At 41.9% G+C, this 16,458-nt stretch overlaps 2 protein-coding genes across 3 annotated transcripts in view; one reads left to right on the top strand and one right to left on the bottom strand.

Moving 5' to 3' along the window:
- LOC128642011 (serine/arginine repetitive matrix protein 2) overlaps positions 1 to 4,231 on the bottom strand; it is a 132,224-nt gene extending 127,993 nt beyond the window's left edge. Inside the window, exon 1 of the mRNA XM_053694645.1 lies at positions 4,105 to 4,231. The gene's annotated coding sequence lies outside the window, so the exon portion shown is untranslated. The remainder of the gene's footprint in view (positions 1 to 4,104) is intronic.
- Positions 4,232 to 4,384: 153 nt separating this feature from the next.
- THOC6 (THO complex subunit 6) overlaps positions 4,385 to 16,458 on the top strand; it is a gene marked incomplete in the record, with an annotated part of 63,902 nt that continues 51,828 nt past the window's right edge. For both annotated transcript variants that reach the window (XM_053695052.1, XM_053695053.1), the window contains 3 exon segments: positions 4,385 to 4,459; positions 11,056 to 11,171; positions 11,248 to 11,312. In XM_053695052.1, coding sequence (XP_053551027.1) covers positions 4,445 to 4,459; positions 11,056 to 11,171; positions 11,248 to 11,312 — 196 coding nt within the window.

Raw genomic sequence — 16,458 nt, forward strand, 5'->3', positions numbered from 1 at the left:
TGTGTACGTGTCACATCTCAGGGCACAAGGGTGTGTGTGTGTGTACGTGTCACATCTCAGGGCACAAGGATGTGTGTGTGTGTACGTGTCACATCTCAGGGCACAAGGGTGTGTGTGTGTGTACGTGTCACATCTCAGGGCACAAGGCTGTGTGTGTGTGTGTGTGTGTGTGTGTGTGTACGTGTCACATCTCAGGGCACAAGGCTGTGTGTGTGTACGTGTCACATCTCAGGACACAAGGGTGTGTGTGTGTGTGTACGTGTCACATCTCAGGGCACAAGGATGTGTGTGTGTGTGTACGTGTCACATCTCAGGGCACAAGGATGTGTGTGTGTGTGTACGTGTCACATCTCAGGGCACAAGGATGTGTGTGTGTGTGTACGTGTCACATCTCAGGGCACAAGGTTGTGTGTGTGTGTGTACGTGTCACATCTCAGGGCACAAGGGTGTGTGTGTGTACGTGTCACATCTCAGGGCACAAGGGTGTGTGTGTGTACGTGTCACATCTCAGGGCACAAGGCTGTGTGTGTGTACGTGTCACATCTCAGGGCACAAGGCTGTGTGTGTGCGTACGTGTCACATCTCAGGGCACAAGGCTGTGTGTGTGTACGTGTCACATCTCAGGGCACAAGGCTGTGTGTGTGTGTACGTGTCACATCTCAGGGCACAAGGGTGTGTGTGTGTACGTGTCACATCTCAGGGCACAAGGGTGTGTGTGTGTACGTGTCACATCTCAGGGCACAAGGGTGTGTGTGTACGTGTCACATCTCAGGGCACAAGGATGTGTGTGTGTGTACGTGTCACATCTCAGGGCACAAGGCTGTGTGTGTGTGTACGTTTCACATCTCAGGGCACAAGGATGTGTGTGTGTGTACGTGTCACATCTCAGGGCACAAGGATGTGTGTGTGTGTGTACGTGTCACATCTCAGGGCACAAGGCTGTGTGTGTGTGTACGTGTCACATCTCAGGGCACAAGGATGTGTGTACGTGTCACATCTCAGGACACAAGGATGTGTGTGTGTACGTGTCACATCTCAGGGCACAAGGATGTGTGTGTGTGTACGTGTCACATCTCAGGGCACAAGGATGTGTGTGTGTGTACGTGTCACATCTCAGGGCACAAGGGTGTGTGTGTGTACGTGTCACATCTCAGGGCACAAGGATGTGTGTGTGTGTACGTGTCACATCTCAGGGCACAAGGGTGTGTGTGTGTGTACGTGTCACATCTCAGGGCACAAGGCTGTGTGTGTGTACGTGTCACATCTCAGGGCACAAGGATGTGTGTGTGTACGTGTCACATCTCAGGGCACAAGGGTGTGTGTGTGTGTACGTGTCACATCTCAGGGCACAAGGGTGTGTGTGTACGTGTCACATCTCAGGGCACAAGGCTGTGTGTGTGTACGTGTCACATCTCAGGGCACAAGGATGTGTGTGTGTGTACGTGTCACATCTCAGGGCACAAGGATGTGTGTGTGTGTACGTGTCACATCTCAGGGCACAAGGATGTGTGTGTGTGTGTACGTGTCACATCTCAGGGCACAAGGATGTGTGTGTGTGTGTACGTGTCACATCTCAGGGCACAAGGCTGTGTGTGTGTGTGTACGTGTCACATCTCAGGGCACAAGGGTGTGTGTGTGTACGTGTCACATCTCAGGGCACAAGGCTGTGTGTGTGTACGTGTCACATCTCAGGGCACAAGGATGTGTGTGTGTACGTGTCACATCTCAGGGCACAAGGATGTGTGTGTGTGTACGTGTCACATCTCAGGACACAAGGCTGTGTGTGTGTGTACGTGTCACATCTCAGGGCACAAGGCTGTGTGTGTACGTTTCACATCTCAGGGCACAAGGGTGTGTGTGTGTACGTGTCACATCTCAGGGCACAAGGCTGTGTGTGTGTGTACGTGTCACATCTCAGGGCACAAGGGTGTGTGTGTGTGTGTACGTGTCACATCTCAGGGCACAAGGCTGTGTGTGTGTACGTGTCACATCTCAGGGCACAAGGCTGTGTGTGTGTACGTGTCACATCTCAGGGCACAAGGCTGTGTGTGTGTGTACGTGTCACATCTCAGGGCACAAGGGTGTGTGTGTGTGTACGTGTCACATCTCAGGGCACAAGGGTGTGTGTGTGTGTACGTGTCACATCTCAGGGCACAAGGGTGTGTGTGTGTGTACGTGTCACATCTCAGGGCACAAGGGTGTGTGTGTGTACGTGTCACATCTCAGGGCACAAGGCTGTGTGTGTGTACGTGTCACATCTCAGGGCACAAGGGTGTGTGTGTGTACGTGTCACATCTCAGGGCACAAGGCTGTGTGTGTACGTGTCACATCTCAGGGCACAAGGCTGTGTGTGTACGTGTCACATCTCAGGGCACAAGGATGTGTGTGTGTGTACGTGTCACATCTCAGGGCACAAGGATGTGTGTGTGTGTACGTGTCACATCTCAGGGCACAAGGATGTGTGTGTGTGTACGTGTCACATCTCAGGGCACAAGGGTGTGTGTGTGTACGTGTCACATCTCAGGGCACAAGGGTGTGTGTGTGTGTACGTGTCACATCTCAGGGCACAAGGGTGTGTGTGTGTGTACGTGTCTCATCTCATCTGGGGGCCCCAAGGCTCCGTGTGTGTACATCTCATCTTGGGGCCCCAGGAGCCCCCAGATGAGATGTACACACACACGCAGCCTGGGGCCCCCAGATGAGATGTATATACACATTTCTTATCTGGGGGACCCTGGCTGTGTGGGTGTCTCATCTTGGGGACCCGGGCTGTGTGGGTGTCTCACCTTGGGGACCCGGGCTGTGTGGGTGTCTCACCTTGGGGACCATGGCTGTGTGGGTGTCTCACCTAGGGGACCCTGGCTGTGTGGGTGTCTCACCTAGGGGACCCTGGCTGTGTGGGTGTCTCACCTAGGGGACCCTGGCTGTGTGGGTGTCTCACCTAGGGGACCCTGGCTGTGTGGGTGTCTCATCTTGGGGACCCGGGCTGTGTGGGTGTCTCACCTTGGGGACCCGGGCTGTGTGGGTGTCTCACCTTGGGGACCCGGGCTGTGTGGGTGTCTCACCTAGGGGACCCTGGCTGTGTGGGTGTCTCATCTTGGGGACCCTGGCTGTGTGGGTGTCTCATCTTGGGGACCCTGGCTGTGTGGGTGTCTCACCTTGGGGACCCGGGCTGTGTGGGTGTCTCACCTTGGGGACCCGGGCTGTGTGGGTGTCTCACCTTGGGGACCCGGGCTGTGTGGGTGTCTCATCTTGGGGACCCGGGCTGTGTGGGTGTCTCATCTTGGGGACCCGGGCTGTGTGGGTGTCTCATCTTGGGGACCCGGGCTGTGTGGGTGTCTCATCTTGGGGACCCGGGCTGTGTGGGTGTCTCATCTTGGGGACCCGGGCTGTGTGGGTGTCTCATCTTGGGGACCCTGGCTGTGTGGGTGTCTCATCTTGGGGACCCTGGCTGTGTGGGTGTCTCATCTTGGGGACCCGGGCTGTGTGGGTGTCTCATCTTGGGGACCCGGGCTGTGTGGGTGTCTCATCTTGGGGACCCTGGCTGTGTGGGTGTCTCATCTTGGGGACCCTGGCTGTGTGGGTGTCTCATCTTGGGGACCCTGGCTGTGTGGGTGTCTCATCTTGGGGACCCTGGCTGTGTGGGTGTCTCATCTTGGGGACCCGGGCTGTGTGGGTGTCTCATCTTGGGGACCCTGGCTGTGTGGGTGTCTCATCTTGGGGACCCTGGCTGTGTGGGTGTCTCATCTTGGGGACCCTGGCTGTGTGGGTGTCTCATCTTGGGGACCCTGGCTGTGTGGGTGTCTCATCTTGGGGACCCTGGCTGTGTGGGTGTCTCATCTTGGGGACCCTGGCTGTGTGGGTGTCTCATCTTGGGGACCCTGGCTGTGTGGGTGTCTAATCTTGGGGACCCTGGCTGTGTGGGTGTCTAATCTTGGGGACCCTGGCTGTGTGGGTGTCTAATCTTGGGGACCCTGGCTGTGTGGGTGTCTCATCTTGGGGACCCTGGCTGTGTAAATCTCAGAACCAGCCGCCAACCAAGTACCCCTGTGCTCGTGACCAATAAAGACGGTCATCAACCATCACAGTGCGACCCCGTGTTACCTGCCGGTGAACGGCCGGGGCTCTGTCCCGGGGTTAGTGAAGGCTTCACTCTGTGTAACGCGGCCTATTTCGATGTCTCAGATTGGTCACTGCGCCACTCACACTGCGCGAATCGTGCTTTGCGTGCGCGTCACGTTTCTTGCGTGTCCAACGTGCGCGTGTCACGTAAACTACGTGCTGACGCGAAGTTGCTCAACCAATCAGCGTTGTGCGCAGGTTCTGAAAGTAACGTGACTGTAGATGCAGGATAGGTCTGTACCCGGCGTCTTGTGCGTAAAACGTCATTATATAGCGTAAGCATGTAACGTCATAACTATGCGACTAGAACCACAAAACTACCATGTTACCGGGAGAGGTGAGATTCTGTAGTCCTCCGAGAATAAACTAATGGCGGCACTAGTTGTACACTTTTGTGCAACTCCGAATCTTTACTGCTTGAACACTGAGTTGTCTGTCTGTACTTCTGTCTGTGTGACTGGTTACATGTCTGTACTTCTGGCTGTGTGACTGGTTACATGTCTGTACTTCTGGCTGTGTGACTGGTTACATGTCTGTACTTCTGGCTGTGTGACTGGTTACACGTCTGTACTTCTGTCTGTGTGACCGGTTACACGTCTGTACTTCTGTCTGTGTGACTGGTTACACGTCTGTACTTCTGTCTGTGTGACCGGTTACACGTCTGTACTTCTGTCTGTGTGACTGGTTACATGTCTGTACTTCTGTCTGTGTGACCGGTTACATGTCTGTACTTCTGTCTGTGTGACTGGTTACACGTCTGTACTTCTGTCTGTGTGACTGGTTACACGTCTGTACTTCTGTCTGTGTGACTGGTTACACGTCTGTACTTCTGTCTGTGTGACTGGTTACACGTCTGTACTTCTGTCTGTGTGACTGGTTACACGTCTGTACTTCTGTCTGTGTGACTGGTTACACGTCTGTACTTCTGTCTGTGTGACTGGTTACACGTCTGTACTTCTGTCTGTGTGACCGGTTACACGTCTGTACTTCTGTCTGTGTGACTGGTTACACGTCTGTACTTCTGTCTGTGTGACTGGTTACACGTCTGTACTTCTGTCTGTGTGACTGGTTACACGTCTGTACTTCTGTCTGTGTGACTGGTTACACGTCTGTACTTCTGTCTGTGTGACTGGTTACATGTCTGTACTTCTGTCTGTGTGACTGGTTACATGTCTGTACTTCTGTCTGTGTGACTGGTTACACGTCTGTACTTCTGTCTGTGTGACTGGTTACATGTCTGTACTTCTGTCTGTGTGACTGGTTACACGTCTGTACTTCTGTCTGTGTGACTGGTTACACGTCTGTACTTCTGTCTGTGTGACTGGTTACACGTCTGTACTTCTGTCTGTGTGACTGGTTACACGTCTGTACTTCTGTCTGTGTGACTGGTTACACGTCTGTACTTCTGTCTGTGTGACTGGTTACACGTCTGTACTTCTGTCTGTGTGACTGGTTACATGTCTGTACTTCTGTCTGTGTGACTGGTTACATGTCTGTACTTCTGTCTGTGTGACTGGTTACATGTCTGTACTTCTGTCTGTGTGACTGGTTACATGCCTGTACTTCTGTCTGTGTGACTGGTTACACGCCTGTACTTCTGTCTGTGTGACTGGTTACACGTCTGTACTTCTGTCTGTGTGACTGGTTACACGTCTGTACTTCTGTCTGTGTGACTGGTTACACGTCTGTACTTCTGTCTGTGTGACTGGTTACACGTCTGTACTTCTGTCTGTGTGACTGGTTACACGTCTGTACTTCTGTCTGTGTGACTGGTTACACGTCTGTACTTCTGTCTGTGTGACTGGTTACACGTCTGTACTTCTGTCTGTGTGACTGGTTACACGTCTGTACTTCTGTCTGTGTGACTGGTTACACGTCTGTACTTCTGTCTGTGTGACTGGTTACACGTCTGTACTTCTGTCTGTGTGACTGGTTACACGTCTGTACTTCTGTCTGTGTGACTGGTTACACGTCTGTACTTCTGTCTGTGTGACTGGTTACACGTCTGTACTTCTGTCTGTGTGACTGGTTACACGTCTGTACTTCTGTCTGTGTGACTGGTTACATGTCTGTACTTCTGTCTGTGTGACTGGTTACATGTCTACTTCTGTCTGTGTGACTGGTTACATGTCTGTACTTCTGTCTGTGTGACTGGTTACATGTCTGTACTTCTGTCTGTGTGACTGGTTACATGTCTGTACTTCTGTCTGTGTGACTGGTTACACGCCTGTCTGTGTGACTGGCTACACGCCTGTCTGTGTGACTGGCTACACGCCTGTCTGTGTGACTGGCTACACGCCTGTCTGTGTGACTGGCTACACGCCTGTCTGTGTGACTGGCTACACGCCTGTCTGTGTGACTGGCTACACGCCTGTCTGTGTGACTGGCTACACGCCTGTCTGTGTGACTGGCTACACGCCTGTCTGTGTGACTGGCTACACGCCTGTCTGTGTGACTGGCTACACGCCTGTCTGTGTGACTGGCTACACGCCTGTCTGTGTGACTGGCTACACGCCTGTCTGTGTGACTGGCTACACGCCTGTCTGTGTGACTGGCTACACGCCTGTCTGTGTGACTGGCTACACGCCTGTCTGTGTGACTGGCTACACGCCTGTCTGTGTGACTGGCTACACGCCTGTCTGTGTGACTGGCTACACGCCTGTCTGTGTGACTGGCTACACGCCTGTCTGTGTGACTGGCTACACGCCTGTACTTCTGTCTGTGTGACTGGTCGCGCCGCTGTCTGGCTATCTTGTTACAGGTCTAGTTGTCTGTTTTTCCTGTTACAGGTCTAGTTGTCTGTTTTTCCTCTTGTCTATATAGTTATATGTTGGGGGGGGGGGTGAGAGTAAATGGCGCACTGCAGGTCTTAGTGATTAGCTGAGGTGTTATCGTGGGGATGGGCTGTGTAGTGCAAATTAATGCCTGGGATAAGCATAACATGTTACCGGGAGAGGTGAGATTCTGTAGTGCCCCAAGAATAAACTAATGGAGGCACTCGCTTTACACTCTTGTGCAACTCCGAATCCTTACTGCTTGTCCACTGAGTTGTCTGTACTTCTGTCTGTGTGCTTAGTTGCGTGCCTGCACGTGTGTGCTTAGTTGCGTGCCTGCACATCTGTCTGTACGCAGGGCTGTCTGTCTGGCTATCTTGTTACAGGTCTAGTTGTCTGTATGTCCTCTTGTCTATATAGTTATATGTTGGGGGATGAGAGTAAATGGCGCACTGCAGGTCTTAGTGATTAGCTGAGGTGTTATCGTGGGGATGGGCTGTGTAGTCCAAATTAATGCTTGGGATAAGCATAAGGCTATCCTACGTACCAATTACTGCCTGTGATAAGCATAAGACTATCCTACGTACTAATTACTGCCTGGGATAATCATAATGCTATCCTACGTACTATTTAATGCCTGGAATAAGCATAAGGCTATCCTACGTACCAATTACTGCCTGTGATAAGCATAAGACTATCCTACGTACTAATTACTGCCTGGGATAAGCATAAGGCTACCATATGTACTAATTAATGCCTGGGATAATCATAATGCTATCCTACGTACTATTTAATGCCTGGAATAAGCATAAGGCTATCCTATGTACTAATTAATGCCTGGAATAAGCATAAGGCTATCCTACATACTAATTAATGCCTGGGATAATCATAATGCTATCCTAAGTACTAATTAATGCCTGGGATAAGCATAATGCTATCCTATGTATTAATGCCTGGGATAAGCATAAGACTATCCTATGTATTAATGCCTGGGATAAGCATACGGCTATCCTACGTACTGATTGATGCCTGGGATAAATCCGAGCATTTAAATAAGACACTAGGGCTTACCATCACTAAAAAAAAACCCGGTAGTTTCAGTCATCAGTTATTTTAAAAAAGGGTGGTTAACTCACCTTTTCTGCCCACGGCACAGTGCTCTTTACCAATAACATTTATACCCCTACACCAATAGCTGTGCTAGGATGTCGGATGACAGGCATGGTTATTGGTGTAGAGGTGGAAACGTCGCCTCATTAAAGACTAGCGCTGTCCTACGTACTAATTACTGCCTGGGATAAGCATCAGGCTATCCTACATACTAATTAATGCCTGGGATAAACATAAGGCTATCCTACATACTGAAAAAAGGGGGTACTAAGGCACTACTAGTGAACCGATACAGGAATTAAATATGCTTATAATTAATCAATTGCTTAATACAATTTAATTATAAGATAAAAGCAAAATAGGGGTGCTGTTTACTTGGATTAAGGCTAAGACAAATCGGTACAAGACTGATGTAGGTGTACACCTGTTTAGCGCTCAAGTTTCTGTGTTTACTTTAAGACTGAAAGATGATATGAGACTACCTGAGTGGAGTGCTGTATTGGATAAATTAAAATTTAACCTTTTATAGAAATCGTTAAAATTATACATACACAAAAGGACAAAACATTTAAAATAAACGTCTACTATTTCAATCCTGATTCTTTAAATGTGACGTTATCACATATGTAAAGGGGGTAATGCGTAGGCTTAAAATTGAAGATACAGAGATTGCTTATGACAAGGTGTATCAATAGTAAAAGTATATAAGATTTTAATATTGGGTAGCTGCTTTAAATTCCACGGGAAAAATACCTGGCTAAGTGCTTGTCATGAAATAGCCTGCCAATATTGTTGCTTGTATTTTATGCCTTATTCTAATTGAAATAACGATCCTATAAAGTTAACAATATTTTAAATCCAAAATATTGTCATATACGTATCAAATCATTACTATTATGTAGGCATATATAGGTATACTTTACAACATCTCAAGTTCATTGCCTTCAGCAGTATTTGGTCTCTTTGACCTATATTTATAGGTTTAGGTTTTTCTGATAACGTGTCTGTCACGATACTTTATATATACTTGGTAGGTGAATGCCACTCCAGACGAACAGTTACAATAAATACAATATTTCCTATAATATTTCACTGACTGTACTGTATCCTACATACTAATTAATGCCTGGGGGAAACATAAGGCTATCCTACATACTAATTAATGCCTGGGATAAACATAAGGCTATCCTACATACTAATTAATGCCTGGGATAAGCATAAGGCTATCACACATACTAATTAATGCCTAGGATAAGCATAAGGCTATCACACATACTAATTAATGCCTAGGATAAACATAAGGCTATCCTACATACTAATTAATGCCTAGGATAAACATAAGGCTATCCTACATACTAATTAATGCCTAGGATAAACATAAGGCTATCACACATACTAATTAATGCCTAGGATAAACATAAGGCTATCACACATACTAATTAATGCCTAGGATAAACATAAGGCTATCCTACGTACTAATTAAGGCCTGGGATAAACATAAGGCTATCACACATACTAATTAATGCCTAGGATAAACATAAGGCTATCCTACGTACTAATTAAGGCCTGGGATAAACATAAGGCTATCACACATACTAATTAATGCCTAGGATAAACATAAGGCTATCCTACGTACTAATTAAGGCCTAGGATAAACATAAGGCTGTCACACATACTAATTAATGCCTAGGAAAAACATAAGGCTACATGGCAGACTTGTGCCTATTATCTGCCATTAATATCTGTTTGTAAGTTATGATCTATTCCTGTAGGTGATTTTTTTAGATGATGCACAGATATTTAGTGTCAGGAGCTGTCCCCTGTAGCTGATAAACATAAGGCTATTACACATACTAATTAATGCCTGGGATAAACATAAGGCTATTACACATACTAATTAATGCCTGGGATAAACATAAGGCTATTACACATACTAATGCCTGGGATAAACAAAAGGCTATCACACATACTAATTAATGCCTGGGATAAACAAAAGGCTATCATACATACTAATTAATGCCTGGGATAAACATAAGGCTATTACACATACTAATTAATGCCTGGGATAAACAAAAGGCTATCACACATACTAATTAATGCCTGGGATAAGCATAATCCTATCATACATACTAATTAATGCCTGGGATAAACATAAGGCTATCACACATACTAATTAATGCCTGGGATAAACAAAAGGCTATCACACATACTAATTAATGCCTGGGATAAACAAAAGGCTATCATACATACTAATTAATGCCTGGGATAAACATAAGGCTATTACACATACTAATTAATGCCTGGGATAAACATAAGGCTATTACACATACTAATTAATGCCTGGGATAAACAAAAGGCTATTACACATACTAATTAATGCCTGGGATAAACATAAGGCTATTACACATACTAATTAATGCCTGGGATAAACATAAGGCTATTACACATACTAATTAATGCCTGGGATAAACATAAGGCTATTACACATACTAATTAATGCCTGGGATAAACATAAGGCTATTACACATACTAATTAATGCCTGGGGTAAACATAAGGCTATTACACATACTAATTAATGCCTGGGATAAACATAAGGCTATCACACATACTAATTAATGCCTAGGAAAAACATAAGGCTACATGGCAGACTTGTGCCTATTATCTGCCATTAATATCTGTTTGTAAGTTATGATCTATTCCTGTAGGTGATTTTTTTTAGGTGATGCACAGATATTCAGTGTCAGGAGCTGTCCCCTGTAGCTGACAGCAAATATTTAGGTAAAATGACTTCTGGGGGGGACATTGGCTATAAATGCTGCTGCTCTCTGAGCGGTTTCTTCAGTGTTTTGTGTGTTTATATATTTAGTCATCATTTCTATAAAGGAGTTTTCTACTTACTGAAGTTTTACATCCCCTGAGACTTGAGGGCTGCAGCTGCCAGCACAACAGTGTTCATCTTATCAAGTAGTATCATTACCACAAAGAGAAGAGAGCAAGTGGTACCCAATAAGTATCTCTATTGATCTCATCATCTCAATACCCCCACAGGCTGATGTGTCCCGTGCGTTGGAGCTTCTCCATATGACTGTTTACAGCCAGTGCTTTTCTCCTTGTGGTAAGTTCCTGGCAGCCGGGAACAACTTGGGTCAAATTGCAGTTTTCAGGTAAGTGAGACAGAAGACTGGGGTTTAGGGGTGTGTGTCTTTCTAAGGATTTGTTTGACTGTTTCCTCCTCCATAGCTTGTCATCTGCACTGAGCTCCGAGGCCATAGAGCAGAGCAAGAAGCCTCTGTGTCTCTTCCAAGGTGAGGAGCAAAACATTGTATCGTTATTTCATTCAGGACACGCATACTAGTGATTCTCTGTAGACCGCATCAGGTTTGGGAAGTAACCCTTTGACAGTTCTTCCAAACTAATGTTTATATATGCACAGTATATATCAGTAATTAAGTGTTGCATTACATAAGGTCTGCACACACAATAAATGTTTATATATGTACAGTATATATCAGTAATTAAGTGTCACATTACATAAGGTCTGCACACACAATAAATGTTTATATATGCACAGTATATATCAGTATTTAAGTGCTGCATTACATAAGGTCTGCACATACAATAAATCTTTATATATGCACAGTATATATCAGTAATTAAGTGCTGCATTACATAAGGTCTGCACACACAATAAATGTTTATATATGCACAGTATATATCAGTTATTAAGTGCTACATTACATAAGGTCTGCACACACAATAATGTTTATATATGCACAGTATATATCAGTTATTAAGTGCTACATTACATAAGGTCTGCACACACAATAATGTTTATATATGCACAGTATATATCAGTAATTAAGTGCTGCATTACATAAGGTCTGCACACACAATAAATGTTTATATATGCACAGTATATATCAGTAATTAAGTGCCGCATTACATAAGGTCTGTGCACACAATAAATGTTTATATATGCACAGTATATATCAGTAATTAAGTGCTGCATTACATAAGGTCTGCACACACAATAAATGTTTATATATGCACAGTATATATCAGTAATTATATGTCACATTACATAAGATCTGCACACACAGTAAATTTTTATATATGCACAGTATAGATCAGTAATTAAGTGCTGCATTACATAAGGTTTGCACACACAATAAATGTTTATATATGCACAGTATAGATCAGTAATTAAGTGCTGCATTACATAAGGTCTGCACACACAATAAATGTTTATATATGCACAGTATATATCAGTAATTAAGTGCTGCATTACATAAGGTCTGTACACACAATAAATATTTATATATGCACAGTATATATCAGTAATTAAGTGCTGCATTACATTAGATCTGCACACACAATAAATATTTATATATGCACAGTATATATCAGTAATTAAGTGCTGCATTACATAAGGTCTGTACACACAATAAATGTTTATATATGCACAGTATATATCAGTAATTAAGTGCTGCATTACATAAGGTCTGCACACACAATAAATGTTTATATATGCACAGTATATATCAGTAATTAAGTGCTGCATTACATAAGGTCTGCACACACAATAAATGTTTATATATGCACAGTATATATCAGTAATTAAGTGCCGCATTACATAAGGTCTGCACACACAAATGTTATAGATGCACAGTATATATCGGTAATTAAGTGCTGCATTACATAAGGTCTGTACACACAATAAATGTTTATATATGCACAGTATATATCAGTAATTAAGTGTTGCATTACAAAAGGTCTGCACACGCAATAAATGTTTATATATGCACAGTATATATCAGTAATTTTTGCTGCATTACACAAGGTCTGCACACACAATAAATATTTATATATGCACAGTATATATCAGTAATTAAGTGCTGCATTACATAAGGTCTGCACACACAATAAATGTTTATATATGCACAGTATATATCAGTAATTAAGTGTCACATTACATAAGGTCTGCACACACAATAAATGTTTATATATGCACAGTAAATATCAGTAATTAAGTGCCATATTACATAAGGTCTGCACACACAATAAATGTTTATATATGCACAGTATATATCAGTAATTATATGTCACATTACAAAAGGTCTGCACACACAATAAATGTTTATATATGCACAGTATATATCAGTAATTAAGTGCTGCATTACATAAGGTCTGCACACACAATAAATGTTTATATATGCACAGTATATATCAGTAATTAAGTACAGCATTACATAAGGTCTGTACACACAATAAATGTTTATATATGCACAGTATATATCAGTAATTAAGTACAGCATTACATAAGGTCTGCACACACAATAAATGTTTATATATGCACAGTATATATCAGTAATTAAGTGCTGCATTACATAAGGTCTGCACACACAATAATGTTTATATATGCACAGTATATATCAGTAATTAAGTGCTGCATTACATAAGGTCTGCACACACAATAAATGTTTATATATGCACAGTATATATCAGTAATTAAGTGCCGCATTACATAAGGTCTGTGCACACAATAAATGTTTATATATGCACAGTATATATCAGTAATTAAGTGCTGCATTACATAAGGTCTGCACACACAATAAATGTTTATATATGCACAGTATATATCAGTAATTATATGTCACATTACATAAGATCTGCACACACAGTAAATTTTTATATATGCACAGTATAGATCAGTAATTAAGTGCTGCATTACATAAGGTCTGCACACACAATAAATGTTTATATATGCACAGTATAGATCAGTAATTAAGTGCTGCATTACATAAGGTCTGCACACACAATAAATGTTTATATATGCACAGTATATATCAGTAATTAAGTGCTGCATTACATAAGGTCTGTACACACAATAAATATTTATATATGCACAGTATATATCAGTAATTAAGTGCTGCATTACATTAGATCTGCACACACAATAAATATTTATATATGCACAGTATATATCAGTAATTAAGTGCTGCATTACATAAGGTCTGTACACACAATAAATGTTTATATATGCACAGTATATATCAGTAATTAAGTGCTGCATTACATAAGGTCTGCACACACAATAAATGTTTATATATGCACAGTATATATCAGTAATTAAGTGCTGCATTACATAAGGTCTGCACACACAATAAATGTTTATATATGCACAGTATATATCAGTAATTAAGTGCCGCATTACATAAGGTCTGCACACACAAATGTTATAGATGCACAGTATATATCGGTAATTAAGTGCTGCATTACATAAGGTCTGTACACACAATAAATGTTTATATATGCACAGTATATATCAGTAATTAAGTGTTGCATTACAAAAGGTCTGCACACGCAATAAATGTTTATATATGCACAGTATATATCAGTAATTTTTGCTGCATTACACAAGGTCTGCACACACAATAAATATTTATATATGCACAGTATATATCAGTAATTAAGTGCTGCATTACATAAGGTCTGCACACACAATAAATGTTTATATATGCACAGTATATATCAGTAATTAAGTGTCACATTACATAAGGTCTGCACACACAATAAATGTTTATATATGCACAGTAAATATCAGTAATTAAGTGCCATATTACATAAGGTCTGCACACACAATAAATGTTTATATATGCACAGTATATATCAGTAATTATATGTCACATTACAAAAGGTCTGCACACACAATAAATGTTTATATATGCACAGTATATATCAGTAATTAAGTGCTGCATTACATAAGGTCTGCACACACAATAAATGTTTATATATGCACAGTATATATCAGTAATTAAGTACAGCATTACATAAGGTCTGTACACACAATAAATGTTTATATATGCACAGTATATATCAGTAATTAAGTGCTGCATTACATAAGGTCTGCACACACAATAAATGTTTATATATGCACAGTATATATCAGTAATTAAGTACAGCATTACATAAGGTCTGCACACACAATAAATGTTTATATATGCACAGTATATATCAGTAATTAAGTGCCGCATTACATAAGGTCTGCACACACAAATGTTATAGATGCACAGTATATATCGGTAATTAAGTGCTGCATTACATAAGGTCTGTACACACAATAAATGTTTATATATGCACAGTATATATCAGTAATTAAGTGTTGCATTACAAAAGGTCTGCACACGCAATAAATGTTTATATATGCACAGTATATATCAGTAATTTTTGCTGCATTACACAAGGTCTGCACACACAATAAATATTTATATATGCACAGTATATATCAGTAATTAAGTGCTGCATTACATAAGGTCTGCACACACAATAAATGTTTATATATGCACAGTATATATCAGTAATTAAGTGTCACATTACATAAGGTCTGCACACACAATAAATGTTTATATATGCACAGTAAATATCAGTAATTAAGTGCCATATTACATAAGGTCTGCACACACAATAAATGTTTATATATGCACAGTATATATCAGTAATTATATGTCACATTACAAAAGGTCTGCACACACAATAAATGTTTATATATGCACAGTATATATCAGTAATTAAGTGCTGCATTACATAAGGTCTGCACACACAATAAATGTTTATATATGCACAGTATATATCAGTAATTAATGCTACATTACATAAGGTCTGCACACACAATAAATGTTTATATATGCACAGTATATATCAGTAATTAAATGCTACATTACATAAGGTCTGCACACACAATAAATGTTTATATATGCACAGTATATATCAGTGCTTAAGTGCAGCATTACATAAGGTCTGCACACACAATAAATGTTTATATATGCACAGTATATATCAGTAATTAAGTACAGCATTACATAAGGTCTGTACACACAATAAATGTTTATATATGCACAGTATATATCAGTAATTAAGTGCTGCATTACATAAGGTCTGCACACACAATAAATGTTTATATATGCACAGTATATATCAGTAATTAAGTGCTGCATTACATAAGGTCTGCACACACAATAAATGTTTATATATGCACAGTATATATCAGTAATTAAGTGCTGCATTACATAAGGTCTGCACACACAATAAATGTTTATATATGCACAGTATATATCAGTAATTAAGTGCTGCATTACATAAGGTCTGCACACACAATAAATGTTTATATATGCACAGTATATATCAGTAATTAAGTGCTGCATTACATAAGGTCTGCACACACAATAAATGTTTATATATGCACAGTATATATCAGTAATTAAGTGCTACATTACATAAGGTCTGCACACACAATAAATGTTTATATATGCACAGTATATATCAGTAATTAAGTGTCACATTACATAAGGTCTGCACACACAAATGTTATAAATGCACAGTATATATCGGTAATTAAGTGCCGCATTACAAAAGGTCTACGCCAGCCTGGATAAAAATCTGTGTTTTTATAAA

This window comes from Bombina bombina, chromosome 11 (genome assembly GCF_027579735.1).
Source record: "Bombina bombina isolate aBomBom1 chromosome 11, aBomBom1.pri, whole genome shotgun sequence".
NCBI classification, from domain to species: domain Eukaryota; kingdom Metazoa; phylum Chordata; class Amphibia; order Anura; family Bombinatoridae; genus Bombina; species Bombina bombina.